Source organism: Musca autumnalis, unplaced genomic scaffold (genome assembly GCF_047663935.1).
Source record: "Musca autumnalis isolate F117 unplaced genomic scaffold, ASM4766393v1 scaffold_4, whole genome shotgun sequence".
Lineage (NCBI taxonomy): Eukaryota > Metazoa > Arthropoda > Insecta > Diptera > Muscidae > Musca > Musca autumnalis.
Window position 1 is genome coordinate 59,581,724 of NW_027411977.1, and position 17,107 is coordinate 59,598,830.

The 17,107-nt window shown below is 38.4% G+C and overlaps 1 protein-coding gene across 50 annotated transcripts in view; it reads left to right on the top strand.

Annotated features, from left to right (window-relative positions):
* Nucleotides 1–17,107, top strand: part of Mbs (Myosin binding subunit) — a 304,687-nt gene that overhangs the window by 253,045 nt on the left and 34,535 nt on the right. For 36 of the 50 annotated variants that reach the window (XM_073982167.1, XM_073982189.1, XM_073982205.1 and 33 more), the window contains 3 exons: nucleotides 5,618–5,775; nucleotides 5,896–5,986; nucleotides 14,043–14,129. In XM_073982167.1, coding sequence (XP_073838268.1) covers nucleotides 5,618–5,775; nucleotides 5,896–5,986; nucleotides 14,043–14,129 — 336 coding nt within the window. Of the gene's footprint in view, nucleotides 1–1,075; nucleotides 1,499–2,149; nucleotides 2,560–5,617; nucleotides 5,776–5,895; nucleotides 5,987–14,042; nucleotides 14,130–17,107 lie in introns of all 50 variants that reach the window. The other 14 variants (XM_073982195.1, XM_073982168.1, XM_073982190.1 and 11 more) reach the window with 3 other exon arrangements.

The following is a 17,107-nucleotide window of genomic DNA, read 5'->3' on the forward strand; positions in this document are numbered from 1 at the left end:
GATTTCATCCCGGCGAAGGGAATTATCAATTGGCTTTTCAGTTTTTGAAATGATGATTTTTTAGTGAAAACCTGAACTCTTTAAGCATCGAGTATTCTCATGTTAATGAGAATGATGCTCACTTTTCGGCTTTCCCAAAAAAACACCAGAACAAAATATTTGCAAAGCCGAAAAGTGAGCATCATTCTCATTAACATGAGAATACTCGATGCTTAAAGAGTACAGGTTTTCACTAAAAAATCATCATTTCAAAAACTGAAAAGCCAATTGATAATTCCCTTCGCCGGGATGAAATCATGATATTGGTAGCGATCAGTAAATTTTGCAAGCTGTCAGTGCGTTTTGTAAACATTTTTCTCTGCAAAGAGGAAAGTGATGAAGTTAAGCCAATGGGGGAAACTCCAGACTTAGCAATCATATTTAATATTAAAATATTTAATATTAAAATATTTAATATTAAAATATTTAATATTAAATATTAAGTATTAAGTATTAAATATTGAATAGACTAAGGAGATTGTGCCTGTCGGGAAACACATTAATTCGTATCTAATTTTTCCATTGTTTACTATTCGTCTTCATTGTAACCAAATGTGATTGTGGTAAAATATTTCATTGATACCTTGTTTCAATTTTCTAATAGCACTCATCCATTAAGCCAATAATTACGCCATGGATTTCGGCTGCTTGGCTGTTGGTTGGTTGGTCTGTTTGATGTTGCAATTAAATGTTGCCATAAATTTTGGCGCTTAATTAATGTAAATAATGAGAATTGGCAGAAAACGCCAAAGAATGGTGGTAAAGTGAAAACAATTGAAACAAAAGATCAAAATGACGTCAAATGTTGAGGTGATATTTGGTAGTGATGCTGTTGTTGTTGTATAAAAATAAATATTATCTCTTCCGTATTGTTTACTCAAAATTATAAAGAAAAAAAAAAGAATTATATGCCAAATAATTTATTTTCCTGTGAAGAAAGACAAGAATGAAAAAAATGCGTTGTTAAATTTTTTTTTTGGCGAAAATTTGTAGCAATAAATTTTAATTTTATTTAAAATTTTGTGTTTCCTTTAAGTTGTCGGTTTTCGAAAGTGTGGAAAATTGACGACTGAAGAAAACCGCGCCGCTTTTGTTTGGTGTGTGTGAATTATAAACGAGCGTAAAATGTCTTTTCGCTCACGTTCCCGTGCCACCCAGCCATTGGCTTCATCATCGCGTCGACGTTCTTTGTCAAGTTCTAGGGTTCAAGGTTCTGGAGGATATAACTATAATGGTACATCGTCGTATGGCAGTGGCTTATCAAATGGTGGTGGCTACAGTTCATCCTCAAGACCTTTGAGCACTGGCTACTATCAAAATGGTTCAAATTCAAACTTGGCTTCATCGTCCTCTTCGTCTTATTATCAAAGTCCCTACACCAGTAACTATTCGTCACGTGATAATCTATATGGCAGTGGTTCCACAGGATCGCGTAACAGTAACAGCTACTATTCGAATGGTAATAAAGCAACATCATCTTCATCAGCTGCCTCGAGCTATCGTCATGAATATATGGCTGCTTGTTCTAAGGAAAGCTCAGCTGCTGCCGCCGCCACTGCTGCTAATACTAAAATACCGAGATCTTCATCGCCATTAGTAACAAACAGCAGTCAGCAACATTATCATCATCATCATCAGCAACAACAACAAAATCAAATTCATCATCATTCAATAACGATTTCCTTAACTCCTCCACCACCCACTTCCTCGGCTTCGTCCTCCTCCTCTAATCATTATCATCAACATCATGCTTATGTGACAAATGCCTCCTCCTCCAGATTGGCATATCATCATGCATCACCCAAGTCGTATATGCGTTCACCGCATGCTGCCTCACCATCACCCTCTTCGAAATCATCATCGCCCTCATATGCTTCTACCACCGCTTCTGGCCTCTATTCATCCAACAACAGTACCAATTCATCGGCAACAGGTACTTCCTCTTCCAACCACAACAGCAACAACAACAATCCCAATAATGAAAATAATTTAAAATTAAAATTCTCCAATTCTTCTTCTTCTTCTTCCACTTCTTCTACAATACCCTCTAATGCAACAATGTTGTCCAACCACAACAACAACAATAATAATAACGCCGCCACCTCTGCAGCCTCTTCCAATGGTTATGATGCACCCACTTCACGTTACTCCACCTCTAATTCCTATAGTTCAGATCACCGTTACAAAAGTCCCTATGCCTCGTCGTATGACAACGGTATTACCACAGCCTCCTTGAGTTTGGGTACAGCTGCAGCTAAAAATTCCAATTCCTATTTGAATAAAAATCTCTCCAGTTCACGTTCCTCATTAAGCTCCACCAAGCCAATCTCAACATCGAATAGCAGTTTAAATGCATATCCCAGTACAACAACAACACCAAATGCAGCTGCAATGGCGGCCATTGTATCGCGTAGCAGTTCATTGCGTGAACAGGAGAGGAAATCACGCACCCGTTCACGATCACGTACAGCAGCTCAGCGATCGCTTAGCGCCTCATCGGAGAAGAGTGAAGGTTATGAAGTACGTTTGTGTGTGAAAAATGGGGGGATAGAGGGGGAATCGAATTTGTGTATTCTATTCGCGTTGCCTAGGGTGATGTAAAATCGGAATTCTGTGATGTTAAACCGAAGTTCTAGGGTTTAAAGGGGTTAATTCACAAACGAAGGGGTCTTTTGTGGATAGAAGTCCTTCCAACAACCGTCTCCTATGGATAGAAGACATCCAAATGGGGTCTTCTGCGTATAGATGACCTCCAAAAGGGGTCTTCTATGGACAGAAGACCTCTTCAGAATCCCTTCTATGGATTGAAGGCCTCATAAAGGGACCTTTTATTGATAGAAGGCCTTCTACAAAGGTCTTCTATGGATAGTATACCCCTTAACAAGGGGTCTTCAATTGATAGAAAACCTCCTCAAAAGGTCTTCTATGGAATAAAGACATCCTTAAGGAGTCTTCTCTGAAAAGAAGACCTCCTAAAAGAGTCTTCTATGGACAGAAATTTACGTCCTTAAGTGTCTTGTATAGATAAAATACCTCCTGGATAGAAGAACCCATATAAAAATGTTTTCTAAGGATAGAAGACATCCTAAGTAGGTCTTCTATAGATAGAATATCTCCTAAAGGGGCCTTCTTGAGGGATGATCTGTAGATAGAAGAGAAAGATTTCTTAAAGGGGTCTCTTTATATCGAAGATATTCTATTAATCGAAGACCCTCGTATTTGGTCTATACATCCTATACATCGAAGACCTCTTAAAGTCATCTTCTATACATCGAAGACCTCTTAAAGGGGTCTTCGATACATCGATGTATAGAAGACCTCCTAATGATGCCTTCTATACATGGGAGACCTCCTAAATACATCTTCTATACATCGACGACCTCTTAAATGGATATTCTCCTCCTAATTTGGTCTATACATCAAATTCATCCTAAAGGGGTCTTCTGTGCATCGAAGACCTCCTAAAAGAGTCTCTTTATATCGAAGACTACCTATAAGGATCTTCTATACACCGAAACCCTCCTAATTTGGCCTATACATCAAATTCATCCTAAAGGGGTCTTCTATACATCAAAGACCTCCTAAAGTGGTATTTTATACATCGAAGACCTCCCAATTGTGTCTTCTATACATCGACGACGTCTTAAAGCGGTCTTCTATACATTAAAGACCTCTTAAAGGGGTCTTCGATACTTCGAAGGCCTCCAAAAGCGATCTTCTATATATAGGAGACCTCCTAAAGCGGTCTTCTATACATCGAAGAACTCTTAAAGGGCTCTTCGATACTTCGAAGGCCTCCAAAAGCGATATTCTATATATCGGAGACCTCCTAAAGTGGTCTTCTATACCTCGAAGAACTCTTAAAGGGGTCTCCTATAGATCGATGACCTCTTAAAGGGGTTCTCTATACATCGAAGACATCCTAAAGGAGTCTTCTATACATCGAAGGCCTCCTAAGGAGATCTTCTATACATCGGAGACCCCCTAAAGGGGTCATATACACATCGAAAACATCCTAAAGCGGACTTCTATACATCGAAGACCTCTTAAAGGGGTTCTCTATACTTTAAAGACCTCCTAAAGGGGTCTCCTATACATCGAAGTCAACCTAAAGACATCTACTACATCGACGATCTCTTAAAGTGATCTTCTCCTCCTAATTTGTTCTATACATCAAATTCATCCTAAAGGTGTCTTCTATGCATCAAAGACCTCCTAAAGGCGTACTCTATACATTGAAGACCTCCTAAAGGCGTCTTCTATACATAGAAGACCTCCTAATGATGCCTTCTATACTCTTAAAGGGCTCTTCGATACTTCGAAGGCCTCCAAAAGCGATATTATATATATCGGAGACCTCCTAAAGTGGTCTTCCATACCTCGAAGAACTCTTAAAGGGGTCTCCTATACATCGATGACCTCTTAAAGGGGTTCTCTATACATCGAAGACATCCTAAAGGAGTCTTCTATACATCGAAGGCCTCCTAAGGAGATCTTCTATACATCGGAGACCCCCTAAAGGGGTCATATACACATCGAAAACATCCTAAAGCGGACTTCTATACATCGAAGACCTCTTAAAGGGGTTCTCTATACTTTAAAGACCTCCTAAAGGGGTCTCCTATACATCGAAGTCATCCTAAAGACATCTACTACATCGACGATCTCTTAAAGTGATCTTCTCCTCCTAATTTGTTCTATACATCAAATTCATCCTAAAGGTGTCTTCTATGCATCAAAGACCTCCTAAAGGCGTACTCTATACATTGAAGGCCTCCTAAAGGCGTCTTCTATACATAGAAGACCTCCTAATGATGCCTTCTATACATGGGAGAACTCCTAAAGCGATCTTCTATACATCGAAGTCCTCCTAAAAACATCTACTATACATCGACGACCTCTTAAAGGGATCTTCTCCTCCTAATTTGTTCTATATATCTAATTCATCCTAAAGGGGTCTTTTATGCATCGAATACCTCCTAAAAGCGTCTCTTTGTATCGAAGACTACCTATAAGGATCTTCAATACATCGAAAACCTCCTAATTTGGCCTATACATCAAATTCACCCTAAAGGGGTCTTCTATGCATCAAAGACCTCCTAAAGGCGTCTCCAATACATCGAAGACCTCCTTAAAGGGTCTTCTATACATCAAAGACCTTCTAAAGTGGTGTTTTATACATCGAAGACCTCCTAATTGGGTCTTCTATGCACCAAAGACTTCATAAAGCGGTCTTCTATACATCGAAGGCCTCCTAAAGGCATCTTCTATACATCACCCTTTTAAAAGGGGTCTTCGATGCTTCGAAGGCCTCTAAAAGCGATCTTCTATATATCGTAGGTCTCCTAAAGCGGTCTTCTATACATCGAAGGACTGCTAAAGGGATCTTCTGTACCTCGAAAAATGTCAGAAAATGTTATGTCGGTTGTGCACATTCCGATTTTACATCTGTGTGGGAGGAAAGAAATTTGCATTTAATTTGTTTTTTTTTCGAATAAATTATTTTTTTTTGTTTGTTTTGCAATTATTTGTTTTGTCATTAATCACAAAACGTTTGACTTGGTTTTTCTCTTTATAGAGCGGTAGTGAAAATCGTGGTTCAAGATCACGTGCCGGTAGCACGGTGTCGGTAGCCACATCGACCAGTTCAGCTACAGATGATAAGAAAACACGTGATAAAACAGAAAACAGCAGTGGTGATAATATCGATTACAAAGCCTTGTGGGAAGCTGTCAAGTAAGTAACGCTAACCGCCTGATGCCATAAACAAGGATAAAAGGGGATTCTCCTACAGCGCGTCTTTATTGGATTATTCATTAATTATATATTTTTTTAATGTTTCAAATTTATTTCCAGATTGGAAAATGAAAAACTACGGGCACAGCTGAAAAAGAAAGATGAAGAAGTCATACAGACACGTGCCACATTGGAAAGATTTGCTAATGCTGTAAGTAGATGCATCTGTTTTTTGATTTTTGAATATATTCTTTTTTCAAAAACTTTGGGACATGGTTCCAATAGGAAACCCCCACATGGGTTTTGGTTTTGTCTATTTTTTGTAATAACAGATTTTGTATGATTTTTTCAACATTTTTTTTTTGAGAGAATGTAAATATAGAAAAATACTTACATTTATACAAACAAAACTTTATTGAGAAAATCTTAAAGAAAAGGTGTGTGACTTTATCTTGTTGAAGGATAAAAACCATATATACATAAGCACATATTTTTTATTATATGAACTTTTGTAAATGTTTTTGTAGTACTCACAGAAAATAAATGGTTGCAAATAGGAAAATCTAATATTCCTAGAATTTTTTTGTGCTCCAAACCTTACAACTTATCTACCACTTATTTCACAACTGATGTTGTTTCCTTTAATTATGACGATACCAAGGTATATGAAGTCATTTGATTTTGGAGGACAATTTTACATTTTGAGCACTTTTAGAGGTGTTCTATCTATAGAAAAACGCTGTACAAATATCTGAAGAAAACCCCCAAAGTGCTCTTCTATAGATGAAATACACTTCTCTATATGTAGAAGATCTCTTCGTGGCGTCATATATTTACAGAAGATACTGATAGGAGGCCACCTATCTATAGACGGGCCCTTTAGCAAGTTTTCTGCCACAGAAAAACATTTTTTGTAGCCCTCTTAACTATAGCTTTCCTATCAATAGAAAACCCCTTTTAGTAGGTTTTCTATCTAAAGAATACCCCATTAGGAAGTATTTTATCTATAGAAGATCCCTTTCGATGTCTTCTGTCTAATGAAGTCTCCCAGCAAAATGTTCGATGACAGATCATGAGTTGAATCATAGGTGCAAGTGACTTGTCATAGGTGCAAATTTAGGTGAATCACCGATGAAATTTACAAGGGAGTGACACCTGATTTCACCTGTTCATTGTCATGGCATTTTGCACCAGTTCATTGTCATGACATTTTGCACCAGTTCATTGTCACGGCATTTTGCACCAGTTCATTGTCACTGCATTTTGCACCAGTTCATTGTCATGACATTTTGCACCAGTTCATTGTCATGGCATTTTGCACCAGTTCATTGTCATGGCATTTTGCACCAGTTCATTGTCACGGCATCTTGCACCAGTTCATTGTCATAGCATCTTGCACCGGTTCATTGTCATGGCTTCTTGCACCAGTTCATTGTCATGGCTTCTTGCACCAGTTCATCGTCATGGCTTCTTGCACCAATGCTTTGGATCCGGATTTTTGCCAATCAGAAATAAAATTCGCAATACAATTATGTAATTTGTTGAATTAATAAGAATACAATGCGCAGATGATTTGTATCACCAGATGTTATTTTTCTTTATTTTGTATGTAATTTTCAAAATTATATATTATATTAATCTGCAATATCATATTTATCTCTTCCGATGGCTGCAAGATACTTCTTTCAACTTGGGGGTTCCGTTTTTCCAATATTCGATAAATTATGTGTCAATCTCTGAACCAAGCTCATCGTTTGGGAAATCTAGTATAAATTTGAATTCTGTTATTTTATTTCAAAAGAAAAAGCTTATCCTGTAATAGTTACCACGTTATGGTCTCTTTTATACTTATTTTACCGATCTCCTACTTTGCTTCTCTCACTTTGCATGCCATGCTTGTGATATCGTGATCTTTCCATTGGAGTTTTGTTCCCTCGGGTCGCATAACGTCAAATGGCTCGTATTCATATGCCGGTGGCATCTTTATCCATCCTGTTAACATGGCCCAACCAACCCAATAATTGCAGCTCGATATGTTTTACTATATCGGTGTTGGTCGGCTGGGGAAGCTCGTGGTTTATAGACCGGGTCTTTTTCATACTTCTTTTTAATATCCACAAAACGAAACAGGTTTCCAAACACAAAATATATTTTTCTTTTGTTTTATATCAATTTACATTGTATTTTTAATTAAAATATATAAATTTTGCCACTATCGACCACTATCATCTGACTTTTATTTTCATTTTAACAATTACTTTTGCAAGTACACAATTATTCGGGTATATGAGTATTTGATAATTTATTGTGCGGTTACTTATCAATTTATTTGAACTCATGATAATATTGTGACAAAGATCGGATCTTTCACGACTTCAATTGCACTCATGAAAATTCGATGAAAAAGATCGGATCTTTCATGACTTCGATTGCACTCATGAAAATTCGATGAAAAAGATCGGACCTTTCACGACTTCAATTGCACTCATGAAAATTCGATGAAAAAGATGGGATCTTTCACGACTCCTTTCGCACTCATGCAAAAGAACCAGTGAAATCATGATTTCACATGGAATCACTTCCATTTAATTTTGCTGGGCTCTTTTATGACGTTTTCTATCTAAAGAAGATCCTTCTATCTATTGAAAATCCCTATAGGTGCTCCTCTGTGCACTTAAGAACCCCCCTTTATGAGGTATTTTATCTACAGTATACCACTTTAAGAGGTCGTTTATCAGATCAACAAATTGTGTCCAAAAATTGCGGCTCATAATATTTGGTCCAAACTCCGAGAATATTTTCGGAATTTTCATCGAAGATAGAATTAAAAAAAAAACACTCGTGTTTGTTTGGCAGCTGGGGTTCTTCGGCTGCGATGAGTACGAAATTTACACTGTATCTTCGTACAGACTGCGCAACTACATCCGGATGAATGGTATTCAAGACACGTTGATCTAGATGTTCACATTTATGCCTTTGGTCCTCTTTTTCAACATGATGAGAGACGAATCTTGGCCGACAACATTTCGTTGTACTAATGCACCGATAAAAACATCGCTTGCACTGGTGTCATAAGGGCATTGCATTCTTCAGGGCGGCATTCTGTCCGTTTTGAATATTCTTACATTGCGGATTTGCGACATCTCATTTCGAATTGCACAAACAACTGGTGTTCTCACATATTGTTTCAAACACAGGTGTGGGATATCTTTGCGATGTACTCCAAAAGCTTGGCTTGTTTGACGTTATCGAAGGCCTCCGACTGATTAAGAGCCATTATGACTGTTTGCTTGTTGTTGTAGTAACAGTGTTTATTATTATTGTGTGTTTGCGTGTTCGTCCTTCTGCTCAATTTGGCTCTGGGTATATCTCCAGTTCCAGGAAAGTGGTTGCTTCGATGGGATGTAACCGCAGATCCACTGGATTTAGATGAGTAGGTTTGGCAGGGTAGTTGAAAAGATGTTACGTGTTGTGCGTGCCCATGTCGCATACTGGGCAGATGTTTTGCACGGTGCTATTGATGCTAGCCCAATAGGACTGCAATATCTGAGCGTAGTTAAGCCAAAACTACTCTGGTTTGTCGTGGCAGATAACGCTCCTCGACTGCTATAGATGGGGGATGTACTCCGAGGACTATATTCACACTGTATTTCCTTATGGCCTTAGCAACTGCGTCCGTGTGAATGCTATTCAGTCCTGCCAGATATGCCTGTTGATCTAGGGGTTCTCTCCTATAATGTTGGACCTCTTCCTCTAGAGCGTGGATATCCTTCCTGATGTGTCTGAGTGTGTCGGCCCTACCCACCAGATGGTGATTGCTTACCACAGGCCGACCCCAAATGCTGCCGGCTAGGGACTTGAGGACCTCTTTTCTGCATTTCATTTTGTCGCAGACTTGAACGTAATATCGAATGTGACCTCTAGAATTTTTGGGCAGTTTGTGGTCCGAATGCTGCTACCATCGACCACGACATTCAACTCTCGTCTATACTGCGCCGTCCATGTTGTGAACAGAGTGGCCGTCGATTTAGTGGCGGATATCTGCATATTCCTCGCGTGGAAAAGGTGGTAAGATCGGTTAAATAGAATTTCAGTCTCTCACAGATGTCTTCAGGATAGGTACCTGACGCCAGGATCGTACAGTCATAAGCATACATGCTATATAGCTATTTCTAACGCTGGGGAGGACTAAGGCCTCAAGAGTCCTTGCTACAGGCGACAAAAGCGAAATCGGCCTGTACGATTCACTTTTGCAGGCATCCTTGCCTGGCTTCAGTAGCGGGACAACCCTGCCCCTTTTCCAGATTTCGGGAACAATCAGGATGGCTTGCGACAGGTTGAGAACTTTAGTGAGATACTCCACCTGGTCTTAGGCTTCTGGTATAATCTAGAGAGACTAACGTTAACTTGTCAAATACTCTACTCACCGTTACTATTTCGCCATGGAGATACTGGCCACAGACCAGTAACGGGACCACCCTGCCAAGTCTCCAGGCTTCTGATACAATAAGGATAAATTAAAGACTTCTGAAAACATAACTCCGGGTTTATGTAGTTGCTTTAGCATTACCACTGAGATTCCGTGTGACCCTAGCGTCTCGGATGAATTTTGCAACATTGCTCAGTTAAAAAAATACCCGCAGCTCTTGGGATATGTGACTCCCACGACATTGAAAGTAAAAGAACACATTTTACTTTCAACCACGTGACATACTTCTATCCTGAATTCGAGAGTGATTTAACCGTTGCCCTCAATTTACTTAATCCTTTACCAATGTTGTATTATTCAGGTGATCCAATCACTTTTTGCGCTCGTGCTCGACAGCAAGCTTTTGAATTCAAGTGAAAGTTCTTCCCTAACACTTGGGTCTTCAAGATTGTCAGGGCACGACAATTATCAGACCGCGTACCACAATCGCGATGTCTGGCGAGCTGTAGCTATCTCCTGTGATTCTCGTCTCCTCGCCGCGTCTTCGTTCACTGCACAAAACATGAAGTTACAACTAACTAACAACTAGTTCTGGCTAGGCAACACGCAGTGTCACTTTTTTTGGAAAGTTTGACAGTTTCTGGCTTGATTCAGACACCTCCAAAACATGGTTTTTGAACGCTTTTACAGCATCTTCTGGCGACAAAAATTCTTGACCTTGTCTTGTTCGTTTTTCGAATTTCTCATGAAACTTCAGGCAAACAAATTGTAGGTTTGGGTTTGGGGATGTGTAGTCAATATACGAGTATATTGACTACGCCACTCGGAGAGCTTTCGGTCCATTGTGATCATCCATAAATCAGAAAAAAGAGGTTCAGAATTACCTGAAAAGACAAAAGAAGAGAAAAGAGAGAGAAGTAAAGAAAAGAGGGTGGGGTTGGGAAAGTAATAATAAATGGAATATTAAAGATGAAGATGTAATAAATAAAGGAGGATGGTTTATTTGGTGATGGTAGAAAACTGTCAGAGAAGTAGTTACGCTTATGGGTCGCGCCGTCCCAGCCAATTCAAATTTTTGATGATGTTGTTTATGATTGTTGGTTCCATGTTTGAGCAGAAGGTTAAGCTTGGAGGAAAGCATACTCCTGTTAATCTATATCGCTTTCGAGTTAACATCGGGCAACGACATAAAATATGCTCAATAGTCTCCGTTTCCTCCTCATCTTCACAGAGCCTGCAATAGTCCACGCCATCATCCTGCCATTTGCCGATAAAAGCTCGGATGTTGCAATGACCGGTAATGACTCCCCTCAATACCCTGATTTCTGACTTGTTCATATTTAAGAGTGAAGTTGTTCTGTTTGTTGATAGAGTCGGCCAAATGGCCCTTGACACGTTGCACCTTGGTTCATTATGCCATAGTTCCTGGGCTCGTTCTTCAAAGAACGTCTCCACTCTCCGAAAAAAGTGACATATGGGTGGTTTGATTGAATCAGTGATTGCTAGACTTGTCCCGGTACCCAGCAGATTCGGACAGCGTTTGTGAGGTTCGCCACAGCAGTTCTACACTCAAGAACGGCCTCAGACTTGATGTTGGAGGATTTGATGGCTTTAAGAGCCGGCTGACTATCAACGAAGAAAATCACCGGTTCAAAGATTTCTGCATCCAGACTTTTTATCAACTCTGCGGCCATTCTCATCGCGAAGATTTCTGCTTGGAAAACACTACAGTCGCTGTTCAACCTATATGAGTATTCGAAACAAAGCTTTTCGCAGTAGACTCCAGCTGCGGTACCTTCTTCCATCTTGGAACCGTCTGTGTAGAAAGCCAGACCGTCCAGAGGAGGGTTACTACGGATCCAGTCATCTCTACTAGGGATAACGACCTCAAAATCTTCAAATCTTTAGATTGCTGATAAGTAGTCGCTGAATTTCCCCTGCAGATTTAAGCTAAGGTTTGGTCCTAGCTCCCGAAGAATGCATGCATGTCCATAGGTGCTGTCACGCCAACGATTCAATTCAGGTAGCCTTAGGGCACTACGTGCTGCTTGACCTTTGATGCTGAGTCTCATGAGCAAGAGGTTTAACATCGCATTTAGAGCTTCTTGTGCTGTACTTCTAAAAGCTCCAGTTATCAGGACCGAGGCTGCCCTTTGCACCTTGTCTATGTTGCCGGAGTTCGGTCAGTTTTGCCGAAGAAACAGGCCAGCATTTGCTTTGAAGTGCTTCTTACATGAACAACTTTTATCGGATTTGGCTCGCTTTCGGAGACCCAAACGGTCGATTCCTGTTTTGTTTCGGGCTACTAAGCATAGATCCAAGATTCGTCGTCTGTGACAATCTTATAAATGTCGTTTAAATCAAAACGATTGTTTTTTAGAGCGATTGACCAATTTTGCTGGATCTAACGAGAAAAATCCATTTTTGCGGCCAGCTGTTCATGCAATATCAAAAGTTTGTTGGTGGAATAAATGCTCAAGGATGCCTCTATTTCACGGTATATAACAGGGCGATCTTGCATTATCCGTTCACGCTTAATGTTTTTCTGGCACAACGCCCGATTTTGGACCATCCTCACGACTTTCGTTTCTTTGCAAGTGTCGGCCACGATTGAATTCATTAAACCAGTTTTTCATAGTGATATAAGATGACCCTTTATCGACATACAAAGACTTAATTTGATCGATGTGCTCTTGCCGTGATTATCCACGTCGAAAGTTGTGAAAAATTATCGGACGAAAATGTTCACAAGTAAATTCCATTTTTTGCAAATTGATTTTTTCTAGTCACTGTAAACGACCTAACACATGGTCGTATGTCAAACTGTCCTGAGTACGTTTAGGCCAAAAACTGTCAAACTTTCCAAAAAAAAAAATTGTCAAATGTCGCCTGGCGACACTGCGTGTTGCCTAGACCGGAAGGTTTTCTAGTCCCCCTCGTACTAGTTGCAGGTTACAGTAATATACCAGAATGTTGTATCGATCCCCACTTCTATTTTTTTAGAAAGGTGCTGGGTTTTTTTGTTCAAGGGTTAATAATAGCAACTAAAGCCTTTTCATTTACTTGGGGATAAAAATAAATTAATTGGTTCCCTTCGCATTACTTGGGGAGCAATTTTGCATTAGTACGGTTAAGAACTAGTTCTGGACCAATTTAATTGCAACAATTGAAACAATTTTGTTACAAGCGGGATATACTTGATGCGACTAAGATCGGATTTTCTGTCAGTTTAGATTATATAAAGAATTTGTTTAACGTGATTAAAATGTTGCTCATTGTAACCATTTTTTCTGTGAGTACTAAAGAAAAATTGTCTTTCATTTTATAAGACTATTAAACCTGCCATAAAAGAAGGATTGAAGGACAATGAATGAATTAATGTATATACTAACTGGATTTCAACATCTTCAACTACTGCTACAAAAAAGCAATGACTCCCAACACTTCAGCAAATCTATGCTGAGTTTTTTTTTTTGCATATTCTTGTTTTAAAATTTCTGCCCTTTTTGAACTTTTGAACTTTACAACTTATCTCTGCCAGGGTGAAGCTACCAACTTCGTTTTCAAAGATATTTAAGCAGCCAATTTTTTCTACGATTCTTTTGGCAGTTGTTTATAATTGTTTTTTTTTTTTTTTTACTACACTTTACTCTTCTTGTCCTTGTAAATATGCACCACGATTTATGTATTATTAGAAATTTTTTCAAATTAATATAAAAATTAAGCTCCCCCAATCACTTTCACAAAAAACACCAATTGCTATGCAAAATCAACCAAACACCAAACCAATTTTTGTTTTGTTTCTTTTTTTTTCTTTGCAAATATTGAATTTTTGCAGACAAATAAAAATTCTCTGTCAGAGATTGAAAAGCGCGAAAGGAGAGCTATGGAACGAAAACTTTCCGAATTGGAAGAAGAGCTTAAGGTAAATAGTCGTGTTGTGAAGAAGGGGGGAAGACATTTCTTTTTTCCCGCATTCCCCCCTTTTTGCTATTATTATTTCTATTGTTTCACCTTGTTGTTGTTGTGTTTCTTTTTTAAAGCAATTTTTTCTTTGTCACCGCAATAATGTTCTTTTTTTGGTATTCTTTCACTTTTAACAACATAAATTTGAAATATTTTTTTATTGTATTTTGTTAACACTTTCGAAATAACACTGCCAAATACTTTTTAAATTAAGAAAATCTGAAAACAAGTATGCTGCTGCTGCCAACGCCGCCAATTGACCCCCCTATTTTTTTTTGCCTTTATGTTTACGATGGAAATTAATTGATATATTTTTTGTTTTTATTTTTTCCGTTTTACTTTGAAGTGCAAAAGGTATGGCTTTTGCTTTATTGTTTCTTGCGTTTATTGCCCAATTACAAGTTTTTTTTTTATTTTTTTAATTTTTTTTTGTTTTTTAATGTTTTGCTGTGTTGTTTATCCAAAATGAGAAAATGGTATCAACATAATTGTTCTCTCTATACAAAATAATTCCATTTAAAACAATGTTTTTTTGGATCTTTTTTTAATGTAGTATATATACAACTCTAGCTCCAAAATCCACCTTTGGAATACATTTCTGAATAACACAAAATTGTTTACCTTTTGTTTTTGTGTGTATTTTTCTATGTGATATACCATTTTTTATTTTGAATACACAATAATTCGTACTTTTTTCAAAATACTTGATAATTATTGGTCTGTTCCAAAACTGCAAGAATCTACTAATTTTTACTATTTTTTCCGATAACATAAAGGAAAAAATGCTATCGTAGTAAAAAATAGTAACTTGTTGCAGGTTCTGGAACAGAGCATGTGTGCCCAAAACTGTTATACAATTTTGGAAAATTTTTTAAATAATTGAAAATGATATGCTGTTGCCAAATTGGTATACATTACTTAGTAGTAATATGCGGAAACGTGTAGTATATACTGAGTCATCATAAGAAGACCTTCTCCCGGAAGGATTTCTAATCTTCTATAGGAAGACCTTCTGCAGTTTTCAATAGAGAGACATTGTGTCTTCCGTAAGAAGACATTTTTCTATTTTATAAAATATATTTTTTTCTTCTATAAAACAATCTGGTCTTCTATACGAAAACCTTTTGATCTTCTATAAGAAGACCTTTTGGTGTTCTATAGAAAGGGCTTCGGGTCTTCTATAAGAAGGCCTTTTGGTCTTCCATAGCAAGGCCGTTTGGTCTTCTATAAGAAGGCCTTTTTGCCTACTATACGAAGATCATCTGTTGTTCTATACGAAGGGTTTCTGGTTTTCTTTAGTTGGGCATTCTGGTCTGGTTTGCTATAAGAAGACCTTTTGTTCTTCTACAAGAAGACCTTTTGATCTTCGATATGGAGACCCTGTGGTCCTTCTATATGTAGACTTTTTGGACTTCTATAAGAAGTCCTTTAAATCTTCTTTAAGAAGACCTTTTGATCTTCTACAGAAGATATTTTTGACCTTCTTTAGGAAGATCTTTTGTTCATCTATAGGAAGACATTTTGGTCTTCTATAGAAAGAACTTCTGAAAAAGACCTCTTCATCTTCTAGTAGAAGACCTTTTAATGTACTACACGAAATCGTTTTGGTGTTCCACCTTCTGGTTTTCTATAGGGAAGGTTATAGCCTTCTAAGCGAATACCTTTTGGTCTTCTATACGAAGACTTTCTGGTGTTCCATATGAAGACCTTCTGGTGATTTATAGGGAGGGTTTCTGGTCTTCTTTAGGTGGAAGTTATTTTGGTCTTCTTTAATAAGAATTTTTGTACTTCTATGCGAATACTTTTTGGTCTTCCATACGAAGACCTTTTGAGTTCTATAAGAAGTTATTTTGGTCTTCTATACAAAGACATTTTAGTCTTTCATGTGAAGGCCTTCCAGTGTTGTATAAAAAGGGCTTCTGGTCTATAAAAAGAGTTTTTTGTCTTCCACAACAAGACCCTTTGGTCTTCTATAAAAAGATCTTCTGGTATTCTTTACGAAGGGTTGCTGGTATTCTATAAGAAGACTTTATGGTTTCCTCTAAAAAGTCCTTTAGATCGCCTACAAGAAGACCTTTTGATGTTCGATAAGAAGACCCTTCTTTTGTCATTCTATAAGAAAACTGTTTGGTCTTCTACAAGAAATGCCTTATACCTTCTATAAGAAGATTTTTCGCTCCTCTAAATGAAGACATTTCGGTATTCTATAAGAAGACCTTTTTGGTCTTCTATGTAAAGAACTTCTGAAGAAGACCTTTTGATGTTCTAAACGAAAACCTTTCGGTCTTAAGAAGTCCATTTAATCTACTATAGAAATACATTCTAATTTTCTATACAAAGATCTTCAGGTTTCTATGTACCCGATTGACTCGGAGAAATCTTCGACCAGGGATCGTCACTTCAACATGGAAGCCAGCAATATATCCCGGAATACCTGCTACGATCTCTTTTGGTCCTTGTCAGGATATATAAGAACCCCGGACCATGGACCTGTTCCGTTTGGCAGATTCACATCCACCAAATGTCACATCGGTGAGATGTAAAGGGTGCAAGGATTGTGGTGGGTGCACTTTCGAGACTATTGATATTGGAGTTATGCTCCTGCTTGCTGAGCCAACAAATTAACCAGGATGTCTCCTCATCGTCTTCGTCGGAATACGAGACTCACCCACAGTCTGCCCAACAACAACAAAAGCAATTCCTCACACCCCATTTTGTTATTCAAAGCTTCGGAAATGCATCATTCCTGGATCCGAGAGTCCTCCCAGCCGAGGAGGTACCATCATAATTTACCATGAGCGATGTTGTAGATGCCGTTGGATTCACACGGAACCTCAATGGTAATGCTCAAGCTGTTGGATGAACCCAGAGTTGAGTATTGTGTACCAGAAACCGGGAAAGTTGGCGGTTCCACTACCGAAGATAAAGATGACAGCA